The sequence below is a fragment of the Anolis sagrei genome, chromosome 1, assembly GCF_037176765.1.
Source record: "Anolis sagrei isolate rAnoSag1 chromosome 1, rAnoSag1.mat, whole genome shotgun sequence".
Classification (NCBI taxonomy): Eukaryota; Metazoa; Chordata; class Lepidosauria; order Squamata; family Dactyloidae; genus Anolis; species Anolis sagrei.
In genome coordinates, this window is record NC_090021.1 from 267,578,324 (window position 1) to 267,603,997 (window position 25,674).

Genomic DNA, 25,674 nt, shown 5'->3' on the forward strand with positions numbered 1-25,674 from the left:
CCTCAGCTGCTCCTGATTGTAAAGAAATGCATTCGTACATATAGCTAACACTATTCCTACAAGAATAGTGAAATACTAAATAAAAAAATGCCTCTAGACCATGGCCATATAGCCCGAAAAAACCTACAACAACCCAGTGATTCCGGCCATGAAAGCCTTCAACAATACAATAAATAAAAATATTGCAAAGCCTTTTCCTCCAATAGCTTGGTAGGGAAAAATCTACTACTTATCACATTAATACTAGTTATAATTTGTTTCACATTCATGTATTGAACTAATCCCCTTTATTTAAATCACAGTCTGAGGCATATTTGGCAATGTTAGCTTAGGCACATAGCTGTCAGCAACTAATACAATTCATCTAAAGTTAAATTTCAACAAGATTAATTTCAGTTAGATATAGTATTTTATTACAATTATTTTCCATAATATGAAACCCGAAACTAGTTGGTGTTTTTTAAAGTGTAGCTAATGAAATTCTCACAAATTATAGTGTGGGGGAGGACAGAGAAATAGATGGGGTGGGAATCCATGCATTCAAAGATCACTGAATGTATAACATTCTGTCTGTCTATATATGTTGTGTGTCTATGGCATGGAATGTTTGCCATGTATATCTACATTGTAATCTGCCCTGAGCCCCCTGCGGGGTGAGAAGGGCAGAATATAAATACAGTAAATAAATAAATAAATAAATAAATAAATAAAACTTTACTTTTCTATTTGTCTTCAGCAACATTATTGACACCTTGACTAATTTTGCCTCTTGTCTTGAATAGCTCAGTTTTTTAGGCATCAAAAGAAGATTTCTCATCACCAATTGCAAATTGCTTTCTTCAGTGTAGCCCGTTTGTGTTCCATTGCCACTGCCTACTTCTCACTCAGATCTTGAAGTCATGTATTATGTTCAGTAGAGCTAGCCCCCTGCCCTTGAGGCAAGCCAGGCAATTTCCACATTTATAAGTTATACATCTGTATATGCTAGGATGTCTTAGACACAGAGTAGATGGTTCACTTCAGGAAGATATTTGGCCCAGTAGAGAAAGGTCCATTAGGGGGGGAAATTGGATGCAGACAGGCCCAACTCAAGTGGCATCCAGCAATGCCACTCCTTTCTGCTTCTTTATTTAACAATCCATGAAGTAGCACTGACTGTTAAGACTAAGAGACTGGTTAAGCAGGAAGTATATTTTTGTTGAACTCAGCAAACAAGTGCTACCAAGTGGAGACTCACGGGCAAAGAGGATTTCCCCCTTTGGAAACAGGATGGTCCTTGTGGGCAGTGGTCTTTCTGGCAGTGTGGGGCAGCAACACAGACGTAGGAAAAAATCTAAAATGAGTCAAGGGAGTTAAGGGACCAACTGATTCATCAGCAACTCAAGAGATGCAGTCGAGATTTCTGTCCTCCAATAAACCTATGTTGGCAAGACAATTTTTTAGGTTAAGCTAGGGGCACTGATGGTTCAAGAGCTCTGTGGCAGCATCTCCTCTTAGGCACAGAGGAGACCAGAAACATTATTTTATTTTTGAGGAGTTTTGAAATGCTGAACAAATTAAAGTTACCTTATGGTGAAACTGTAGATGGCATAGAACTCAGCTTTGTAATTTGGCATGCTTTTGGTAAGTTGGCCAATTGACACGCTATGGCACAAAAGCTTAGATGGAAAGACCTGGGGGGGGGGAGGGGGATTTAAGCAAAATGAAAGCAATTGGGTGAGGAGACCTTAAGGTAAAGGTAAAGGTAGTCCTCTGACATTAAGTCCAGTCATGTCTGACTCTGGGGTGTGGTGCTCATCTCCATTTCTAAGCCGAAGAGCCAGCATTGTCCGTAGACACCTTCAAGGTCATGTGGCCGGCATGACTGCATGGAGCGCCGTTACCTTCCCGCCGGAGCGGTACCTATTGATCTACTCACATTTGCATGTTTTCGAACTGTAGGTTGGCAGAAGCTAGGGCTGACAGCGGAAGCTCATGCCGCTCCCTGGAATCGAACCTGCGACCTTTCAATCAACAAGCTCAGCAGCTCAGTGCTTTAACCCACTGTGCCACCGGGTGGCCTCAAAAACAACCTTATAATTGCAAGAAGCTTATAGGCTACAATTTATTTTCCGATATAGTCTCCCGAGGGATACATGCCTTAGATACATCCTATTTGAATAACTGTAGCACACACTATTATGGGGCTTCCTTTGAAGGGTGTTCAGAAACTTCAGCTGGTCCAGACAGACAATTGGGGCTGGTTATACAATAAATACAAGTGAGAGTTCTGCAGCTTTAATCTTGGTGAATACGGAGGATCGACTATGGCATATGTAACTTTTCACCCTGTATTCCCATTTTGATATACACCTATACCATCCTAAAGGTTTAAAAATGGCTAATTCATCCACTGTCGCTTTCCAAAGTGCAGCAGTTTCACTGGCTGCCCATCCATTTTCAGTCAAAATTCAACGTAATGGATATCTATCTGTCTGTCTATCTATCTATATAATGAGTACCTTAAAAACAAAAGAACCAATGAACGAAATCACACCAAATTTGGCAACAAAATGTCTCACAACACAAGGAGTGACCATCACTCAAAAATTATGATTTTGTCATTGGGAAGTTGTAGCTGCTGGGATTTATAGTTCACCTGCAATCAAAGAGCATTCTGAACTCCATCAACGATGAAATTGAACCAAACTTGGCGCACAGAACTCCCATGACCAACAGAAAATACTGAAAAGGTTTGGTGGGCATTGGCCTTGAGTTTGGGAGTTGTAGTTAACCTACATCCAGAGAGCACTGTGGACTCAAACAATGATGGATCTGGACCAAACTTGGCACAAGAACTCAATACGCCCAAATATGAACACAGTTGGAGTTTGGAGGAAATAGACCTTGACATTTGGGAGTTGTAGTCACTGGGATTCACAGTTCACCTACAATCAACGAGCATTCTAAACCCCACGAATGACAGAAACGGGGCAAACTTCCCACACAGAACCCCCATGACCAACAGAAAATACTTAATCAGGGCAAGAACTCCCTTCATCAGGGCAAGAAAACGTAATCAAAGTCCTCCTGACAAAAAGCTATCCAGCCATAGAGATAGATAGATAGATAGATAGATAGATAGATAGGGAATTGTAGTTGCTGGGATTTATAGTTCACCTACAATCAAATAGCATGATAGAATTGAACCAACCGGGGCATACAGGACTCCCATGACCAACAGAAAACACTCAAGGCCATCCAGTCCAACTCCCTTTACCAGGGCAAAAAAAAGTAATCAAAGCCCTCCTGACAAAGAGCCACCCAGCCATAGATATAAATAGATCTATATGATTCACACACACAGAGACATAGTATCATAGATTTGAAAGGGACCCCTAAAGAAGGACAATTTTATGTTGCATGTTCCAGAGTGGGTAAACCAGACAATCTCTACATCAACACTGACAAAGGAACAGCAAGAATTAATGTTTGCCCACAAGCATAAAGAAATTACATATATTACAAAACCAACACTTTCTCATTAATTCATTTTCCAGATCAACAGACTGGGCCACAGCAATGCGTGGCAGGGGACAGCTAATAGAATTATAAATTTGGAAGAGACCACAAGGGTCATTCAGTCCAACCCCTTGTTATGCAGTAATGCTCAAAGCAATCCCAACAGATGACCCTCCAGCCTCTGCTTAAAACCAGGAGAGAAGGAGACCCCACTTTACACTGTACAGTTCAGGGCAAATTTATATTAAAGACCATATTCTGCCATACAAAACCTACCAATGCTTTAAGGTCCTCCGGAGAGGCTCTGCTTTCTGTCCTATCATTATTATAAACACGTTTGGTGAGAACATGAGGCAGGGCAATCTTAGGGGCTATTCCCAGGCTCCAAAACTCCTTTCCCAGAGGGGCTATGTTGGCACTCTCCCCAATATCTTTACATAAGCAGGCACAAGAGCTCAGGTTGATAGACTTTTTCCTGCAGGCCTCTGATAACTGATTTTTCAGGGGAAACATGGCTTACAATATTGTTTTGGGCACTTCAACTTTGTTGTTTTCACTTCTTTTAATTGGTTTAAAATTTTCTCTTATTTTCATCCCTGCATTAAGTAGTCTTATTCTCCATGCTATAAACCCAGGCCTGCTCTAAATCAGAGCTTCTTAAAACTTTTACATTTGTGATATTTTTCAGCCTCAGAAATGTCTATGTAATGTAGGAATATAGGAATATAAAATAGGTGTAAAAATCAAACATTTACTGATACCAAATCAACATTTGCCGGCTTGCTTGAAGTCCCTAAAGGAAGGCCCATGAATCAGATGCAGCCCTCCAAGGTCATTTACTCAGCCCCCGCCCTAATGTTGGTTAAAATTGTTCTTCATTTTAAATATTATGTCATTCTTTCATGGATTTTTGGACTACAAATAAGATATATGAGTGTGCATAGGAATTCGTTTATGTTTTTTACAAACTATAGTCCTCCCCCACAACAGTCTAAGGGACCATGAGCTGCCCTCTACTTTAAAAGTTTTAGGATCCTTGTTCTACTGAGTCAATTGTAAACACTGCACAACAGATTTGTGTAAATGTCTGAAATAGCCACTAGATGATGTTCAGAAAATTTTATTATTGCCAAATTTTTCAGGATCTCAGCATTGAGTGAAGGGATCCCCATTTGGAGTCAAGACCCACAATGTACGAAGCAATGTTCTAAATCAATATTGGGGTTATGAAAAATTGGCAATAGTCAGGCAGTCAGACAGGCATTAATGTTGTGAGAATATGTACAATGATTTCTAACCTATTTCAAGTTGGATACCAGTTGTACGAGAGCCCTTCCACATTGCCCTTTATCCCAAAATCTGTTCCCAGATTATCTGCTTTAAAGTGGAATATATGAGTCTCATCCCCATTGCCAGATAACCTGGGATAAACAGACAATCTGGGATCAGATCCTGGGATATAGCAGAAGTGTGGAAGGGCTCTGAGATTGAACTCTAATTGGACAATGAGATTGGATAATGATTTTAGTAATGAGACGCTGAGGATTTATGTTTTTATTGTTTTTTACTGTTTCATTTGATGTTATTTTTGCTAAATGTTTTAATTGTTTTTATGTTGTTGGAGGCATCGAACTGTGCCATTTGTAAACTGCCCTGAGTCGCCCTCGGGTTAAGAAAGACAGTATATAAATATGATAAATAAATAAATAAACAATCTGTCCCCATCCCCACAAGCTTTGCTCCAAGCACAGAGTAGAGAAATGACCCTGATAATTATACTTTCATATACATAACTAGAAGATATTAAGATCTTTTTTTCTTCCTAGAGGAAAGACTCTGGGTTCCATTTGCAGAATTATCCAGAAAACTGCTGTGCTAAAGAAATACTGAATTCTTCTGTAGTGTTATTTGAAGTTTCCAAAGTATTTCTAAACTGCATGAGAGCTTTGATGTACTGCAGAGACTGCAGGGAAAATTCTCACGATGTAGGCATGTTTTGGGCACTTCAGCTGACATCCTTTTAATAGCCCCAGTATTTAATTACCAGTTTCCTTTGTTATTCTTCATTGATTTTCCAGGTCTCTGTATATTTTGGGCCAAAATCATACTGACAAATTGTTTTAAAATAGAATAATCTCACAATGCCGAAAACAAGTATGGTAATAGCAGCTAACATGAATCCATCTAATTTTGTGACAACCTTGTCACAATTAAAAATATTAATTGTATTATCAGACAAAAATAAAACTAACAAACTACTTCTTTTTAATACAGAGCAAAAGTGTCAAAAATAATCAAATTGATAGTGTGCAAAATCTGAATGCAGAGGTGAAGTTGCCAGTCCTAAATACTGCATTTTTGTGACATTTCTGCAAATATTTTAAATTCACACACAAAAATCACCATCAACAGAAAACCTTTATGATAACATATCATTCTGCAAACTTCTATAAATGTAAGGTTACTCTGTATACTTCCTTGCATTTTCCTCCAAAAACATTTCTCTCAAACTTCATTTCAATCTCATTTTAACTATAGCTGTTACAGTAACTACAATGAACACAACACAGCCTATATGAAGTACTTCCAAGTAATATATGTAAGTAACTCTTTCCCATGGAATCAGTGAGACTAAAAGTGGTTTCAGTTTGCTTAGCAATGCTACTCTTTGTAGATGACATATTAAATGAAAGAAAGGGGAATTAATGTTCTGAAGAAGAGCTGTATGTTTGTGGTTTTTATATAGATGACAAATATATGGAGTGTGTAAAATTAGCTTTACATTTTCAATTCTGTATAACCAAAACAGCCAATAAGAACCAGAAAAAGACTACCTACAGTGCTTTATCTTAAAAAAAAAAGGTTTGTTTTTCTTCCTAGAGCTAATATCTACTAATTGAGACAAATGCCAGTCTTCAAATCTCTATTAATACAATGTTATGTTAGGTGGAAAAGTGACGGATAATAGTTGAGAGAGTCTATTTTTTAAATTACAGCTTACCTGGTTTGCTTTCATTAGGTTTACATTGCACTTCCTCAACACATTCTGCAGGAAACCATCCAATATGCCCTCGAGTGCTGCCTTCCCAGAATCCACCTTCGCCAATGCTCAAAACTAGGCAAAAATTAAGAAAATGTCATTAAGTTTTTATTTTATTTTTATACCTTCCTGGACAGGCTTGAATAGAAACCCACAAACCCTAACATAGAAATTTTACAAATTATCTATGTGAAACTATGGAAATTATGGCTTCCATTGTATTCAATGGAATATGTGCTTAACAGGGTGAGAGGAGCAGCTGTATAACATTCAGAGGGGACAAAGAGCTTCCAACGTATGCATGACTAAAATTGTGCCCCATGAGTACTGAATTTGTGATAACTGGATTGCATGATTTATTACTTGCAGATTTAATACTACTAAAGGAGAATGCAGTACTTAATGGTTAATACCAGAGACTTGGAATCTGGGTCAGTTTGTGAGACTTAATAGCCTCAGCTGATGAAGGATATTCACATAACTCACAGTAAGTACACACAGCTGGAGTATGATTTCCAACACGCTGCTTTTTATTGCAAAAGAAAATGACAGTGGGTAGTTCATGTCATCTTAAAAATAGTAAAACTCGCGTATACATAGGTGTTAAGTTTGAAATTGATCCTATGACTTAGCAAGTACTATGAAACTGAGAACTGTTAAAAAAAGGTGCAAGAGTAAAAACTGTTGTTGCCAAGGCATTTTAGAGAAAAGGAATTAATACAGGTTGAATAACCTTATTCTGAGAACAGAAGTGTTCTGGATTTTGGATTTTTTAAAATTTTTAAATATCTGTATTTGCATATACATTCAAAATGTATCACCCAAGTCTAAACCCAAAATTTATTTATGTTTCATATATACCTTATACACATAGTTTAAAGGCAAATTTTAAAAATATTTTTAAATATTTTAAATATTTTTAAATAAGTGTGAGCATGAAAGAAAGTTTGTGTACACTGAATCATCAGAAAGCAAAGGTGTCACTATCTCAACAATCCACTTGGAAAGTTTTGGACTATTTTGGATTTCAAACTCCAGATAAGGGATACTCAACCAGTATAACCTTTAAATGTTAGGGAAGGTTATAACACAGTTTTCCTCCTGCCAATTGCAGTATGAAAGTTTCTCTAAGTCAGGCAAATAGCAGCTTTGGAGTTTGCCTTTGAAAGGATGTGAACCTTAAACAGCAGATGTTGGTTCTCGTGAAATGACAGTGAGTGAAATCATTGAAGTTTATAATTAATTTTATATTGCCACAAAATAGTACTTGGGCTACTTTTTCATCAATGACAATGTAACTTTGGTATTGTTGGATGACATACATGACCATAGGAGATGATTCAAGCACCAAAAAACTCACGGCAACCTTTGTTTAGGAGTGAGGCCCTTGAGTAGAAAGGCTAAGTTCCCTGCTCCTTCACTATAGTGCTGATTGCTATCTCTTGCCCATTTAAACATACATCTTTTACTCACTCAAAACTAAAAGATGAGAGATTCCATAACTGTGGATCTCTATTGTCTAGTTAAGCCTTTAGTTAGAGAGAGCCTTATGTCTATCTGAAATCTTCAACACAGAGAGAACTACTGAGGGTTGGCAGGTGAAAAGATTTCTATTGAACCAAAATAGGCTAATGTGGAAAGAAACTGGCATATCAGAAAGATCAATACATCATCCGCTAGGAATCTGGCTAAATTTTCCCTTTTCTGGAAGAAACTGGACATAAGATAGGGATTTCTCTGTAGCAGTGAAACCCACTTTTCTCCTCAAAAGTTCTAGATGTTACCACCTAGAACTGAAAATGATTTAATTGGCATTATTCCAAAGATGGTATTAGATTTAGAATAGGATGAGTAAAATTCAGAAGGATTTGGATTCCATATGTTTAAAAAGTTGCTGTTGCTGAACTCCCTTCTATTAGTAAAACTCCATGTCCTTACTAAATGCACTTGATAGCACTGAGGCAAACCAAGAATGGGAAACTTGGAAGTCCCTGAACAGACTCTGAAGTGGAATGGACAGATCAAAAGACAACCTGGCAAAATGGCACTACCTAGAAGAATCCTCCACTTTGCGCGACTGTGGAGCAAAACAAACAACTCCGCATCTGTGTGCTTGCCCACAATGCTCTGCCTCATGCACAGAGGAAGAACTGTTTCAAGCTACAGACAATGCATTCGTGATTGCCTGTTTTTGGTCAAAACAGGCAATCGCGAATGCATCCACTTGTGCTCCTTCTATTTTTATCAGTTTTATACTAATGTATGCAATGCTTTTGATACAAATATAAAATAAATACATGGCATTGGATATAACCACAGGGCTGAGATTTTGAACAAACACTATAAAATAAAGTTACAGGTGCACTCTCTGTTTTGTGGTTGCTCCTTCCAAAGTTGTATGGAAGCTATCCAAGTACATCATCCTGTTCTTTACAATGGCTTGACAATAAGAGAGCCCCAAACAACTTGGAGCAGCTGCATGAGAAACGAATATTACATCAAGAGTGGATTCACAACTCTCATATTAACAATGCCAGAAATACATTAATGAAATGTTCTACTTCTGTTATACATCAGGGTAACCACAATGCCCACCAATATCATCATCATCATCATCACCACCACCATTTCTTCACAGTGGCCTCAAACACCTTCTAAAGACTGTGGGGACCGATTTCACAGGGATGGGAACAGGGCTGTTTTAGGTCCAAGACTGGACTTCTTTCCAAACAAGAGGAAACCTGGAAGCCCACAGGGAAATAAGATGAAATTGTATCTACATCTCTTAGAAAACATTTGGGAGCACATATCTTTTTTCACATTAAAAAATGTATCCTCAGGGCCATGCATGTAAGCCATAGATATCATTTTCCCCAGCCTATTTTATAGGAATGTATCTTGACACACGTGATTGCTAAAGCTAAGCAGGTAGAGGTCTGGGTAGAAACTGGATGTAAAATCATCACAGCATATCAATAATCTTCAAGTAGGATTGGTAAAAGAATCTTTTGGAGAATTTAAAGATGCACTGTCAGACAGAACTGGCTGTACCAGATTAGACTGTCCAGAACGTTAACACATCACAAGGCAACTTGCTATATTCTGATGTACAAGGTAAAGACTGAACAGGCAAAAACTGAAGGATCTGAAGGAAGTAGGAAAACTGCCACCATGCAGGGTTCTGAGAAGCTGCTCCAAGTATGCAGCAATGAAGAAAGGGTGAAGTTGTTTTGAAAAGGCAAGAAAGCATTTGACTGCTTGACAGTCAGGACAGGAAGCAATTATGCTTACTAGGATAAAAGAACAGTGATAGGAGAATGGCAACATGGCTGCAGAGGCTAGAAATCCTCTGCTGGATCTGAGAAAAGACAGGAAGCCAGTCTGATGTCTCAGATAATCAGAGCAAAAGTGCAGAGTGCATCATACCCTTGAATATCTCTAATAAATCAATCCAAAGGCATAAGTACCAGATATATCCAATAAAAAAAGGAACTGAGGGTCTTTATGATTTTTGAACAGTATATAGATGGCCAGGTTCCAGAATGAGTTCCTGCACCAGTAGAGGGTTGGAGCAGATGGTCCTTTAGTGAGGTTGCCAGGTTTTCAAAGCACAGTCAGATGCTAGCTCAAATCCAGCTGGATCACATGAATCAGGTCTATATAAAATGTCTCAATCCCAAGAAAACCTCCTCTTGACAGAGTCCTGAGCTTCTGTAAAATCTTAAATCTCATGAGAATCTCCAAACCCATGCAAATCTGATGGTAGGCCCATCACTGAGAGACAACAATGTCTCTTTGCTGACCAGCCCAGCTACCTGGAGAGGAAATGAGGAAGGATAGAATCTAGCCAGATGCAACCCCAGCAAAAAGAACCCCAAGGTTTTGTATGCAACAGGTCCCTTTGTTGCATGTCAAATACTTGGGGAGCAGTCTGGTGTGAACATGGGTGGAGCCCACTCTCAAATACGGGTGTGTGGGTCTCTTGAACTTCTACGACTTTATGATCTACAAGTCTTCTTGTTCAGGAAAAACAACTTCCTTAAAGTAAAGTAAGGAAGTAATTTCCTTAAAGAACTCAAAGATGATGGATCTGGAAAAGAACCACCTCCTTCCCTCTGTATCTCCTTCCTCCACTTGGGATAATGAGATTGCCTACAACGGCATGGGAAATGCAGCAGGGAGGTACAGCTGGGGAGGAGAATGTGAAGAAATCAGCTCTCCCTTTGGATCTATACAATCAGCAAAGTGCCATGGTTTTGTGAATTCCAAATTCAAGGGGGGGGGGGGGGAGCTTTTACTGAAACACTAAAAAGGGAATGGGAAGAACATCTTTTCTAAGCTTTGATTATACTTTTCCTGCATGGCAGGGGGTTGGACTACATGGCCCATGTGGTCTCTTCCAACTCTATGATTCTATGTTTTTTATAATCCCTGTCATGGTATGTAGAGGAGGAAAGATGGCCTACGGCAGCAGGCTTACAGCAGTAACACTACTGCATGCTGACTAGTTGCTTCCTTGGGAGGCTGTTAAAGGAAATATTGTCAAGGCATTTTAACTGGAAAAGATATTTTTGGAGAGCACTGTTACTTTTTGTGTATTTGGTATCCTAAGAATGTTTTTCAACCAACAACTAAGCTGAAACAGGATACTTTCCAGCTTGCTGTGGACCATTCAATTATGTGAAAACCATAGTGACTTGAATGTAAAACTCTGCTATACAATCCTCTCCCCTCTGTGTCAAAAACCTCTGAATGATCACTTCTTGGCATTTTAGCTAAGATCAAGTCAGTAGAACTCTGAATGTAGTTCTTAACAGGCACATATTTCTCTGCCATACGGCTTGCAAGCCATTATAAATTCAGAAATTTCCTAGCTTTGGCTAGAACCTATTAGTTCAATCTGGTTTTTTCACAAGCAGATTTAATCAAGTGTCTTTTCTATTAATGTAGGCTTCTCTGTCTGCTGCTGTGATTACCAGAGATTAAGTTTAGCTGACTATCCTGCAAGCCCATACAATGTGTTGCTCTTTATGCAGTCTTGTTTCATCATTCGATCTCAGCTTTCTCCTTAGCACTTTTTAATAGTAATAATAATGATGATGAATTTATTACCCACCTCTCCCTGCGATTTGAGGTGGGATATATCATCATTAAAACAAGAGAAAACATTATTAAAAGACATACAACAAAATAGGTAAAGGTAAAGATTTCCCCTGACATTAAGTCTAGTTGTGTCCAACTCTGGGGGGTAGTGCTCATCTCCATTTCTAAGCTGAAGAGTCGGCCTTATCCATAGATGCCTCCAAGGTCACGTGGCCAGAATGATTGCATGAAGCAGTACCAATTGATCTGCTCACATTTGAATGTTTTTGGACTGCTAGGTTGGCAGAAGCTGGGGCTAACAGTGGGAGCTCACCTCGTTCCCAAGATTCAAACCACCAACCTTTTGGTCAGCAAGTTCAGCAGCTCAGTAGTTTAACCCGCTGCACCACCAGGGAGCCCATTACAACAAGATACACAGAGGTAAAATACAACTTAAAATTCACAGATAAAATGCAAATTAAAATTCATAACTTAAAAATTGATCAGGTAGGCCTGCCAGAAGAGATGGGTTTTTGATTGTGTCTTTAATTCCAACAGCTGATCTAGTTGTTGAATCTCTTCCAGTAGGTCCTTCCACAGTCTTGGGGGTGGCCGATGAAAAGGTCCTCAGGGTGACGGTTGCCAGTCGGGTTCTGGCTGATTGGAGTAGATGCCCCCTGGAGGACCTCAGTGTTCAGGGCAGATTGTATGGGAGACGATCCTGTGGGTAACCTGGACCCAAACCATGTAAGGCTTTAATGGTCAAAACCAACACTTTGTACTTTAAGGGCAAAATGTATGGTTGCATAAATGTACAGTGAGGGGGGAAAGTATTTAGTCAGAGACCAATTGTACAAGTTCTCCCACTTAAAAAGATGAGAGAGGCCTGTAATTGATATTATAGGTAGACCTCAACTATGAGAGACATGAGAAAACACATCCAGAAAATCACTTTGTCTGATTTTTAACAAATTTATTTGCAAATTATGGTAGAAAATAAGTATTTGGTCCATAACAAAAGTTCATCTCAAGACTTATATATCCTTTATTGGCAATGACAGAGGTCAAACGTTTTCTCTAAGTCCTCACAAGGTTGGCACACGCTGTTGCTGGTATGTTGGCCCATTCCTCCATGCAGATCTCCTCAAGAGCAGTGATGTTTTGGGGCTGTCACTGAGCAACACAGACTTTCAACTCCCTCCAAAGGTTTTCTATAGTGTTGAGATCTTGAGACTGGCTAGACTACTCCAGGACCTTGAAATGCTTCTTACGAAGCCACTCCTTTGTTGCCCTGGTGGTGTGCTTGGGGTCATTGTCATGCTGAAAGACCCAGCCACGTTTCATCTTCAGTGCCCTTGCTGATGGAAGGAGGTTTGCACTCAAAATCTCACAATACATGGCCCCATTCATTTTTCATGTATAGGGATCAGTTGCCCTGGTCCCTTTGCAGAGAACGAGCCCTAAAGCATGATGTTGCCACCCCCATGCTTCACAGTAGGTATGGTGTTCTTTGGATGCAACTCAGCATTCTTTCTCCTCCAAACACGACGAGTTGTGTTTCTGCCAAACAGTTCTACTTTGGTTTCATCTGACCATATGACATTCTCCCAATACTCTTCTGGATCATCCAAATGCTCTCTAGCAAACTTCAGTCAGCCCCGGACATGTACTGGCTTAAGCAGGGGGACATGTCTGGCACTGCAGGAACTGAGTCCCTGATGGCGTAGTGCATTACTGATGGTAGTAGCCTTTGCTACGTTGGTCCCAGCTCTCTGCACGTCATTCCCTAGGTTCCCCCGTGTGGTTCTTGGATTTTTGCTCACCGTTCTTGTGATCACTTTGACCCTATGGGGTGAGATCTTGTGTGGAGCCACAGATTGAGGGAGATTATCAGTAGCCTTGTATCTCTTCCATTTTCTAATTATTGATGTGAGAGAATTGGCTGTCTGCAAGGACATTGCCCAGGGGATGCCCAGCTGTTTTGATGTTTTACCATCGCATGTGAGGGCGATCTGGCTGCGACATCTGTCACCCCATTGATCGCCAGGGTTGATTCGGCTGATCTGGCTGGCTAGGCGGGTGTCCCCTTCCTCCCTCACCGCTCCATCGCATGTATCTCTCTAAAGTGAGCCTATCATAGAGTTGGGGGACAGGGGCAAGATTTCTTAAAAGGGAGCTTTTCCCTTTGCCTTCCTCTAAATTTAAGAAAGTGTGACTTTCCCAATTTCAGCCAGTGGATTTCAATGGCTGAGTGGGATTTGAGCCTTGTCTCCAGAGTCGGAGCCCAGCACTCAAACCACTACACCATCAACGGCTCTATGTATTTACTGTTCCCTAATTATCATTTAATTGAAGGCAAGATTCACAGTAATAATTGTAAGCCCAATAGCCTGTTCTGTGCACCACAAATTAATAATTTGTATTATGTTCTTATTTTGGTAAGATCCATTTCAAATTCGTCTAAAGGATTCAAATGTATTTTGTTCAAAATTAACTTGAGCAGATTTAAACTTTAACCTGACTGATTCAGAAACTGAACTGAAACAAGAAATATGTGAGTTTGCTTCATTGCTTCAACTTTAAAGAGAGAAAACAAAAAACCCATTCATTTAGGAACTTTTATTTTAAAAAAGGACTTACCTTTTACCCTGTCCCCTTTATGCAAATGAATTTCCCCTTCTCCTTGAGGTTGATATGGCTTCGCGACAATAAACAGTCTTCCAGGTACAGCACTGTACAGTTTGCGTTTGGTACCCTGATATTCCAAGGCAGATATAGCATCCTTGTTGGCACTGGGGTTATAGCTGGCACTGGAAGGAAAGCAAAATGAAATCAAATTATTTTGCTTTGAATAATAAGGGCATATCAACCAGATTACTACAATTTCAAAAAGCAACACTTGCCATCAAATAAATTTCTAAAAGGAAAAAAAGGTAAGTTTATTATATTATTTTTTCACTGCAAACACAAGAAGGGAAAAACTGACTCCAGATTTCTAAATCACTGGTTAAATAAAATAACCCATGCACTGAGATAATGATTCAGGTGCTTGTAGCACTTAATAGTTATGCCTACATTAGAAATACAATTGCAGACAAAAATGCAAAACAGCAAAGTTGAAGAGCCATCTTAAATAGTAACAAATTAACAAACATATTTGATGCTTTCACCTGCCAGAAATTGGAACAGACAGATATATCATTTTTTCTTTCTGACTTTATCCTCCACTTTATTTGGGGAGGTTCAGGAGAGGTGTCATGGGGCAACGTTAATTTATATTTAGACTTGTAATGGTTACTATGCTAAAAAAGTACATATGCAATAATTTTCATATTAAAATGTGGAATATTGAAACATCACCTGACATGCCGGTGTTGCTGCCGTTTTGCATCCTCTCCTAACCTATTTAATGATGGTGAGCGGCTCCGAGAAGATGAAGTATAGCTCCCAACAGTTCTCACAGTTCCATTGGGATTATTCTGCATCTGCTGCAGTAGGTGAGGTGAAAGGCTACGGTGTGAAGAAGCTAAAGAGGAGGCTGACCAGGCAGGAACGTTGACGTTCAGATTGTTATCGCTGTTGGATCGAAGCAAGACACGAGGTGTTGCCAAAGTGCTTTGTGGCCTCCGTCTTCTATTTGAGTAGGTAGGGGCCTCTCTAAATGGCACTAAATGGAAAGGGAAACAGAACACAAAATGTTATCAAAGGCTTTCATGGCCAGAATCATTGGGTTACTGCGAGTTTTCCAGGCTGTATAGCCATGTTCCAGAAGCATTATCTCCTGACGTTTTGCCCACATCTATGGCAGGCATTCTCAGAGGTTGAGGGGTTTGTTGGAAACTAGGCAAGTGAGGTTTATATATCTGTGGAATGTCCAGGGTGCAAGGCTATTAAATGCTAATCAAGGTGGCCAACTGCAACATTCACATGTGCCTCAAGCAAACAAGAGTTCTTTCGCCCACCCTGGACATTATTCCACAAATACACACACACACACATATACCCCATTTTCCTAGTTTCCAATGGACCTCACAAGCTCTGAGGATGTCTGCCATAGATGTGGGTGAAATGTCAGGAGAGAATGCTTCTGGAACATGATCATACAGGCCAGAAAACTCACAGCAACCCAGAACACAAAATGATTATCAACAAATGCATCTGGTTTTCTTTGAACATATCAGATCACTCACCTACACACACAAAAAACCCCAACAAAACAAAACCATGATACGGTGCAATCCCATAATAAGTGGGGAAAAAACAAGTAAGCTTTGGCTGATTGTCTAATCAATATGAGCACTCAAATTATATTTAAACTGCAATTAAAATTAAAGGTAATTTTTCCAGAAAATCACTGAATTAATAAGCTGTAAAGCTCTGCATTACTGAAAACTCCATTATATTTCACTATAAAATCTAGAACTAGAATGTGACATTGATTAATGAATTGTGATAATTTCTAACTCCTAAACCATAAACAGTTGTTGGTATTCACCAATTGCATAAAAACATGTTCCATGAATTTTTTTTTAATGTAGCAAGAGCAGGGAAAGTGATCATACAGGTCAAAGGGTCTTTTTTTACTTATTCCCTTTTTATCTTTCTATGGTCGGTTTATGGAGTATATTCCCCCAAACATTTGGAAAATTCAAAAAAAATGTTTCTTCCAAAATAAAGACTCTTATAATACTGGATACTGTGGAAGTTAGAACATACAGACATTATTGTTTTTGATTTTACCTCAAACAATGCAGAATGTGTCCATGTGAACTTCACTGAACACCAAGGGAAATTCAAGTATTCTGTATATTGAGTACACTAACAATGCAAATGAGTTTAAAATCTACTGGTAATTTTGATCCAAAATTGAACCATTTATTTCCTTTTAAGCTAAAATTCTGGAATGTAAGTGGAAACCAAAATCTTGTCATTAAATTCAAAGATAAGCAGTTGGTTGAACATATCATATCTAGGATAATAATTTCAGTACCTGAACAAGTATAAATATGTGAAATTAAATCTGGGTAATACCATATTAAACAACACAATTTAATTACATTAAGTGTAGAACATTCATTATTGTCTATATATTATTGTGAAAAACTCTCTAAACTGTTGTATCTAAAGTTATTCATAGGTTAGAATTCAAAGGTTTAGTACTATGGCCTTGTTTGAACATAATATTAAAATATTATTGTGTTGAGATCAGAAGCTTTCACCTTTATTTCCTGTTACTAACCACTTTGCTGAACACAGAAAAAGAAGATTGTCTACCCTCCTACCCTTCAACATCAGAAGAGAACTTCCTGTTTTCACAAAGGCTCTTCATATTATCACAGTCCCCAGAAAACCAAGGATCTTGATTGTATGAAAAGCCTAAGGGAATAGGAACCTCTCATTTTCAGACACATCCGCTTCTATGTGAATAAAGAGATGATAGAAAGGATTGGAACGAGATGTTTGCCCCCTCTTGTATTCAGACAAGTGTGGTGAGTACCACCTGAATAGGGCTTATTATTAATTTACTGAAGTTTATCTGTGTCAGAATCCCCACAAGCTGTGGTTAGCTTTATATGGCACAATGGAATATAGTTTATTAAAACTGTAGTTTGTGAAGTCGGCTAATTTTTTTTAAAGCATTGTTATGAATAACCTTGTTTGAAAGTTCAGACACAATGATAAACTGCATTTAACTAAAACAGAGGTGAACGTTTTCATACCCTTTCAAACAAACATAAACATTACATGGGCAAAACATGTATTTTACTGTTTCAGTAGAAGCAGACTGGTAAGTAGGAAAGCAGTGTGAATTTCTACTGTTTATTTCACAGTTTTCTATATCGAGCTTCTCAACCTCATTGAGGAACTCAGCCCGGTTTCCAGCCATAAAAAACATATACACTCATTAAAATATCATATATCACAATTACAAAAACAACTTTAAAAACACTATATATAAAACTACAGTGGTCAGTCGTCCTATTAAGATGGATCTACATCAACTTCCATCCAGGGTCCTCATTCATCGAAGGCCTGACTCCACAGCCACGTCTTCACCCATTTCCTAAATGTTAGGATGGATGGGGCGGTTCTGGCCTCCTGAGGGAGAGAGTTCCAAAGTCGCGGGGCCACCACCGAGAAGGCCCTGTCCCTCGTCCCCACCGGGCGCCCTTGCGAGGCCGGTGGGACCGAGAGCAGGGCCTCTCCAGACGATCTTGAGTTCCAATTCTTTTCAGTAGACATTAAATTTCAGGTACACTGGACTGTATGGTGGTTAATAACAAATTAACAATTCACATTTTTTTCCACCTGAAATCTCATTACGTCGACATAGAGGAAGTCAACATTTCTATGTTTCAGTTTCCCACTTGCATTTTTGTATATTTATTTTTTATTGCATTTATATGCTTCCTTTCTCCAGAGTGTTGGAGAAATGGACAAAATCAATTTAACAAAAAGTAATAAAACTGACACACTATTTACAAATTGCCGATTTAAAACCATAAATTACACACTACAAAGTTATTCAAATCTCGAAGAAATAAAACTAGAGCTCCCACCACCATAAGAAAGCTTCCTCAAAAATCTATCCACTAAAAGCCGGTTCAAATAAGAAGGAGAACAGAGAGTAGAAAGAAGGCTAGGCTAGCCTTCCATGACAAGAAATTCCACCAGCTGGGTGCAGCCACTGAAAAGGCTTTCACCTGTGTCTTCACCAAAGAGATCAATGGTGGCAGGACAGAGAGAAAGTCTTCCCCTGTATAGCCAGTGGAGCTACTGTAACAGGGGAATTGTATGATTCCTGTGACTTGCCCCAGTCAGCATTTGGGCCACAACATTCCGGACCCTCTGAAGTTTCCGAAGAGTTTTCAAATGCAGTCCACATATAGTGCATTACAACAGTCAAGACAGAATGTAATCATGGTATGTGTTACTATAACCAGATCTGACTTCTACAAGAATAAGCACAACTGACACACTAGCCATAACTGACCAAAGGCACCCCTGGCTGCCACTGAAACCTAGGACTCCAGGTTCCACCCAAGCTGCAAAATTAAGGTTTCAGGGAGAATGTGATACCATCCAGCACAGGCTGAATGTTTTTCTACTAATCTTCCTTTCAACTGACCAAGAGAGCCTCTATCTTGGTCAGTTGAAAATTAAAACATACCTAATAATGCAGGACACACAGGAGCCAAGGTTACTGTAATGTGTAGCAATACCGCACAGTCTTTTTCAAAGGACTGCTTCGATATGTGTGAGTATATAGTAATTGTACAAATGTCAAATATTAATATACAAGTCTCTACACCAAGATGGCAAACCTACAGCCCTCTGTGGGGGATGAAACACCTCTTCACCCCCAACCACTGGCCATGCTGCCTAGGTCTAATGGTAGCAAGCCTAAAACCAACAAAATGACAATTTCCTGACTGAATCAAAATGCAGAAACAACTAGACAGTTCTTGCATATGAATATAGACAATGCAAGATTGCAGTGCAAATGAAGTGCAGAGAACAGTGCAAGGTAATATTGATCCCACTTATCAAACTTGGATGTACATGTCATGTCACTTTTATGCACGTTTCTTCTCTTGATATGACTTGAAGACACATTAAAAGCATGAACCAACCATCAATTGACATTGCTGGGGAGTAATTTTTCTGTCAGAGAAAAAACTGAAATATCTCACTGTCACAATGACAAACCATGGTTATCTCTTTGTAATCATAAAATTATGTATTTTGCTTTTCAACTAAAACATAATTGGGTTGGGATGTGGTATTTCATCTGATTTAGGTGTCTCTTCAAAAGGAAGAGTCTAAAAAGGGAAAGAATAGCAGAAGCCACGGGAATTATGTGTTCTTTTTTTGCAAGAACAGGGTATAGTTAGCTTGTATAAGGCTGCTGAGGTTATTGGAGTTTTCATCCCCAAAGTGCAACTTGTTGGCTGTCATCAGGATAAGCTAGGCTCCAGAAGTCATCCCATCAAACAAAGATTCTCACCTCTTTCGAAAGTATAATATTGGGGCTTCTGCTGCTTTCAGAATTGGAACATGTTACCCAACATGCTGCTTAAATGTTATGTAAATCCATGGCCTTCTTTAACACAAATTAGAATGCTTACGTATCCCATCTGTCTGTCCAGAATGACACATGGGAGACAACTTTAAAAAAAAAACAATTGTAAAATTCATAGTCAAAGTATGTCTAGCCTTAGAAATTATGTTTAAAAGACTCATCCCAAATATTTTCATATTTTTGCTTACAACATTTTGTAAAATTTAAGGCACTGTCAGTCAACTGACAGAGTGCTTTATCAAACTTTATCAAACTAACATTGCTTTATCAAACTTTTCAATGCTATAACGCACAGCTTTCCAAACTTTGCAATAGCAACAGTGTGTTGGTGTGTCACGCAAATGCATCTTGGAAATATATGTTGTCTTACAAATCCTACATATTTAAAAACATAAATGAAAGCTTTTAATGAGATACGTTGCATCCCCATATATTTCATTATAACAATTTTTGTATGTGTCCACATCTCTTACAAAGGTTTCTTTTAACCTCCAGTTTGCTAATAAAACTGAATTACTGTGTTGAGAAACAATGCATGTTTAAAAAGTGTCTCACCAACATGAAGTGTTTGGCAAGCTCTCTTATAACCAAAGTAGGATCCTAAATAGGGTAGGTAAGCAGAGACAGATAGCATTTTAAACCCAATTTTAATCCACATTACTATCATCAGAACAGAGTACAGGGCTGATGCAAACATGGCAAGAATAGCCAACAATGTGCCAACAACCTCCAATATCAATGCAACAGGCACAAACAGAATGATGGAATTTTCAGAAAGTGAAAATTCACCTTCTTACTGCAATTCCACAACATCATCCTCAGTCTCAAATGGAGGCAACGGCGAGCATCCTCTAGACAAATCTTGCCAGGAAAATCCTGTGGCAGGTTTGCTTTGGGGTCACCATATGCTGGGAAACAACTTGAAGGCATATAACAACCACCAATATGAAAATACTGCAAGTGTGTGAAGAGTAAACTCTCATAGTCCCAGAACATATTCTTTTTTTTGTTGTTGTTGTTGAAATGCCAGCCAATGTTATGTGGCAAACATTATCTTCACATAATTTGTTAGATGTTTTCAGATATCTCTAATAATGAGAGTTTGCACCAAATTGCAACTTTTCACATTTATGTAGAAATGACATGTTTTTCCTACTTCAACTAATAAATAAATAAGCCTAGAAACAGTTGTATAGATCAATAGCTATAATTATGCTCAATATATAAGAAACCATGTTACAGTATCATTGGGTCTCTTTATTTCCTAACCTCATCACACTAGAGAATGAATCAACTTTAAATCCGGTTTCTGCCTCCTGAAGAATTCTGTGTTTTGTAACCTTTAACAGCCTCACTCCAGAATTCTGCAGGAGGCAGAAACCGGATTTGAAGTGGATTCATTCTCTAGTGTGATGAAGTAGGAACTGAGTTTCATAGATGCATCAAAATGGATGTCACTTTTAAGAGTAAATTCATGATTGCTTTTATTAAAGACTTCTTTAAATTGCTGTTGAAGTGTTATTGAACTGCAAATTTCAATAGGACTAGTTGACACAGCCAATGGTTAAAAAAATCCCAACAACATCTGGAGGGCTGCATTATTCCCATCTCTGTTCCGGGGTGTAAGGAATGGCACACACTGAAATTCTGTTTGTCTATTCCCATGCTTGCATTTTTGCAAAACAAAATCTGGGCAGAAGAAGCCACACAGAGTTTCAGTCAAATATCCTGTGTGGGGTATATTGTGCCAAGGCACTGAGCTTGGCAATTATATATTAGAAATGACAAACTAGAAGAATTGAGGAGGGGGAGAGAGATTAAAAAAATGAGATGAAATTACGTCACATTGTGTCTAACTTAAAGAGGCTCACAGTTGTTAATTTTTGACATTCTGAATAGCAACTTTTGACTCATTACTTCATTATTTTCCTGACCTTATCTCTATAAGACACAGACATTATCAAAGATAAGGAATGATTTAAAGCCTGGACAAGTATTGCAATGAAGTGAGCTCTATAACCCAGGAAGGCATGCAGACTAGCAAAGCTTTGCATTGATAAGGAAGTCTGGTTTGATGACTGCTATGGCTTCTAATTTGAATTTATAACATAATAGTTGATTGGATTTTGCACATAATGAAGATTTTATTTCACACAGGTTATTAATAACAAGCAAATAAGTCCTAAGCTTTCCCAAGAAGGGTCCTGGGTTGTTGGGCAATCTCTTGCCCTCCACTCCCAAATAACAGGCCAGCACCATACAGTTTTCCAAATGAACTCTGTGGTGGAGCTTTCATCCTTTGGGTTGTAAGGAAAAGGACTGAAGCTGACAATTGCTGGGCCAAACATTACAAAAAAGCCAAAATATGATAAATAAGATGCAAAACTAAGGCAGTGCAAACTGAAACTATTGTGGTACATCCATAAACTTGTGGTCCACTATGAGAATTAGCTCCTCGAATATATCCAGAATGCATGTAAAATACAGGAAGAGATATTCCACCTGAATGGTAGGAAGAATGTCCTCAACATTGAGACAATTTGGCTCAGAGTATAATGAAATCATCTTCTTTGGAGATTCTTAAACAGAGGCTGGATGGTCATCTGTCAAGAGTGCTTTGATTGCATGTTACTACATGGACACGGGTTGGATTGGGTAGTTCTTGGGGTCTTTTCCAGCTCTATGATTCTAAAACTTGCAGAAACGTATATATGCACATTGACGGTTGTCACTTGATAGAGATTAGCTGATGACATTCACATTCTACTGCAATCAGTGTAAAAATTCTCATTGACTCAAGAGATAAGACTGTATCTACTACTGGAATTAAACCCAGAAACTACCTTTTTCTTATTCCTTAAAACCTAATATTATGATTTTAATATGCTAATTTAAATAAGAAAACCACTATGTGTTAACACTGTTTTAACATGTTTTAACAAAGACAAAAGAAGTGAATTGCAATCAGCATGACTTCACTTCAGTCAATTAACATAGAAATGTCTGTGTCAATCATTTAGCAAATCAAATAAATCCATGCCATTTTTTATTTTAAAAGGAAAAGAAAATTGTGTTCATAAGTGTGTATGGACATGTGCATACTGAGAGAGTGTGTGCCTTTTAATGTATAGGCCTTATAGGCAGGGAGGCAGGGCATAAATATTTAAATCACTACCTCTATATGGCATAAAATTTGAAATGCCAAGAACAAATGTTGATACATTAAGAAAAATATAAACTTGGTACTACGGTACATGTCTGTAAACCTTTAAAAATAATATATTTTTATTGGTTATCTACTGATTGGCCATTTAGCTGCCTGAATTCTAGTCCTTCAACAGACTGAAGTTTCTAATATATATGTAGTGTGTTAATAGTGGCTTTTTAAACATAAGATCTAGGGAAGGCCCTCAGAATCTTTTTTCATGTGTGTGATAGCATCCCTGCTCATAAAGCATTCTGTCTTATATGAAATTTCAATATATGATTTGGAGTGCATCTTAATTACTGAATCCAGATTTAAACATAATACCAGTCAGTCCCACCAAACCCAAAGGATTCAATCCTGATCTCAGCAAAGTTTCCCAAGTCATGAAGAAAGGGACTAAAGTGACAATCTGCTCATAATCCACCTTTCCCCATACACCCAACATCACTTCTATTATTCCTTTCCACCCAAGGATGCTGTTCAGGTCCTAAAACAGTGCCTGTCATCGGTGATGGACTGGATTAGGGCAAACAAGCTGAAATTAAATCCAGACAAGACAGAGGTACTCCTGGTCAGTTGGAAGGCAGAGCAGGGTGTGAAGTTTCAGCCTGTGCTGGATGGGGTCACACTCCTGCTGAAGACACAGGGACACAGTTTGGGGGTGCACCTGAATTCATTGCTGACCCTGGAGCCCCAGGTGTCGCCGGTGGTCGGGAGTGCTTTTGCACAATTGAAACTTGTGTGCCAGCTGCCTCCATACCTTGAGATGCTGGACTTGGCCATGGTAGTCCACACTCTAGTTACATCCCAATACTGCAATGCTCTCTACATGGGGCTACCTTTGAAGATAGTTCAGAAGCTTTAACTAGTTCAGAGATTGGCAGCCAGATTTCTAACTGGGGCACCGTTCAGGGAGTGGACAACTCCCCTGTTACAACACCTCCACTGGCTGCCGGTGTTCGTCCAAGCTAAATATTTATTTATTTATTTATTATTTACTTTGCTTATATACCGCTGTTCTCAGCCCGGGGGCGACTCACAGCAGTGTACAACATAGAAGGAACAAAATTCAAAAATTCAAGACATAATCTAAAATCCACATCCAGCAATAACAAAAATATCATCATCAAAAACACCATCATCAAAACATCATTTATTTATATATTTATTTTGTGTATTTGTACCCCATCCTTTTCATCCCCGAAAGGTGACTCAGGGCAGCTTCACAATAGGCATTCAGTCAATGCAAACAAGGAATACATAATAAAAACCCATTAAAATGAATCAATTAAAACATAAATTACAGGAACAATTATTTAAAATCATGTGAGTTTAAAATCATAGTCCGGGTCAGTCCATAGTCAGTCATACACAAGGGGTCTCATTCTCGAATTGCTGCCATTACTGTTCGAACACTCGGTCCCAAAGCCAGGTTTTGAGTTTCTTTCTAAAGGAAAAAGTGCTGGTTATCACCTAGAAAGCCCATAACAGTTCGGACCCAGATTTGAGAACCCACATCCCTGTTTACAAACTCATTCGGCCACTGCAATCATCAAGAGAGCCCTCCTCTCGGTCCACCCCCATCTCAAGCACTGCTGGTGGGCACAAGAGAGAGGGCCTTCTCTGTGGTCACTCCTTCTCTCTGGAACTCCCTCCCTGTCGAAGTTAGAACAGGCCACTCCCTCCTAAAAATCCTAAAAACATATCTATGCTTCATAGTTTATGAAAAGATTGATGAATAGTGAAACTCACCCCCCCCCCTTCCCAACTGATGTCCTTGTTAAGGGTTTACACATTCATAGAGCCACTTTTACATTTATATTTTATATTTCTGGACTATACTTAAGCAACACTTATTGCATTTTATGAGGCCTGATCATTTATCCTCCTGATAGAGTGATTTTACACGTGCTTTTAACTATGATTTATTTGTTATTTTATTGTGCTGTGTTGTTATGATTGTATATAGCATTGAATATTTGCCTGGATTTGGAAGCCACCCTGAGTCCCTTTGGGGAGAGAGGGTGGATTAGATATAAATTAATATTATTATTATTAGTATTATTATTATTATTATCCCATCCTGGTCTAAAGGAATCCTGTCACCGTGAGGGAAATTAAAAAGGGGATGTTTTAACCCCTCCTTCAGTAGAAAGTCTCAACTGAATCCTATGCTTTCCTTTATTCTTCCATTTATGGACAGGCAAGTCTGGATCCAACCCTATTAAAAGCTCTCATCTTAAGTACAGAACAAGCAAACAAGACATCAAAATAGCTTTAATCCAAGTATTCTCATTTAATGTGCTAATACACTGGACTGTGCATCCTAATTCCCCATTAGATCTTCAAAATTGCAGGAAAAAAACAGAACCACAGAAAAGTGATTTTCATATGTTTCAGAATTCAGACTGCCTTCCTACACCATATGGCAAGAAGTGTAAATGGTTTTTAATAGTTCTTGTACAAATTTTCACCTGATGTGAACAAAGCACCATTTTAAAGACTAAATATAAAACAATCTTTTTTGAAACAAAGTGCAATGCTATATGTAGAAAAATTGTGAAAAACCTCTCTATATATTTTATATTTTATTTTTTCCATTTCTTTGCACACTACAAGTGGGAAGATACTTTCAATGTGTCTCAAATAGACTCTTTATTTTATGCACAGTATGAAACTATGTTGTATTTTTTAAAGCCATATGACAAAATATGCATGTTTGAAGCTTCACTGAGTTGTTTTTCATTTTTGTATTTTCAG

The 25,674-nt window shown here is 38.6% G+C and overlaps 1 protein-coding gene across 8 annotated transcripts in view; it reads right to left on the reverse strand.

Moving 5' to 3' along the window:
* The window catches only part of SHANK2 (SH3 and multiple ankyrin repeat domains 2), a 410,725-nt gene that overhangs the window by 222,408 nt on the left and 162,643 nt on the right, over window positions 1–25,674 (reverse strand). For all 8 annotated transcript variants that reach the window (XM_067462710.1, XM_060765238.2, XM_060765278.2 and 5 more), the window contains 3 exons: window positions 14,984–15,290; window positions 14,264–14,433; window positions 6,503–6,616 (listed from right to left, as the gene is read on the reverse strand). In XM_067462710.1, the coding sequence (XP_067318811.1) occupies window positions 6,503–6,616; window positions 14,264–14,433; window positions 14,984–15,290 (591 nt within the window). The remainder of the gene's footprint in view (window positions 1–6,502; window positions 6,617–14,263; window positions 14,434–14,983; window positions 15,291–25,674) is intronic.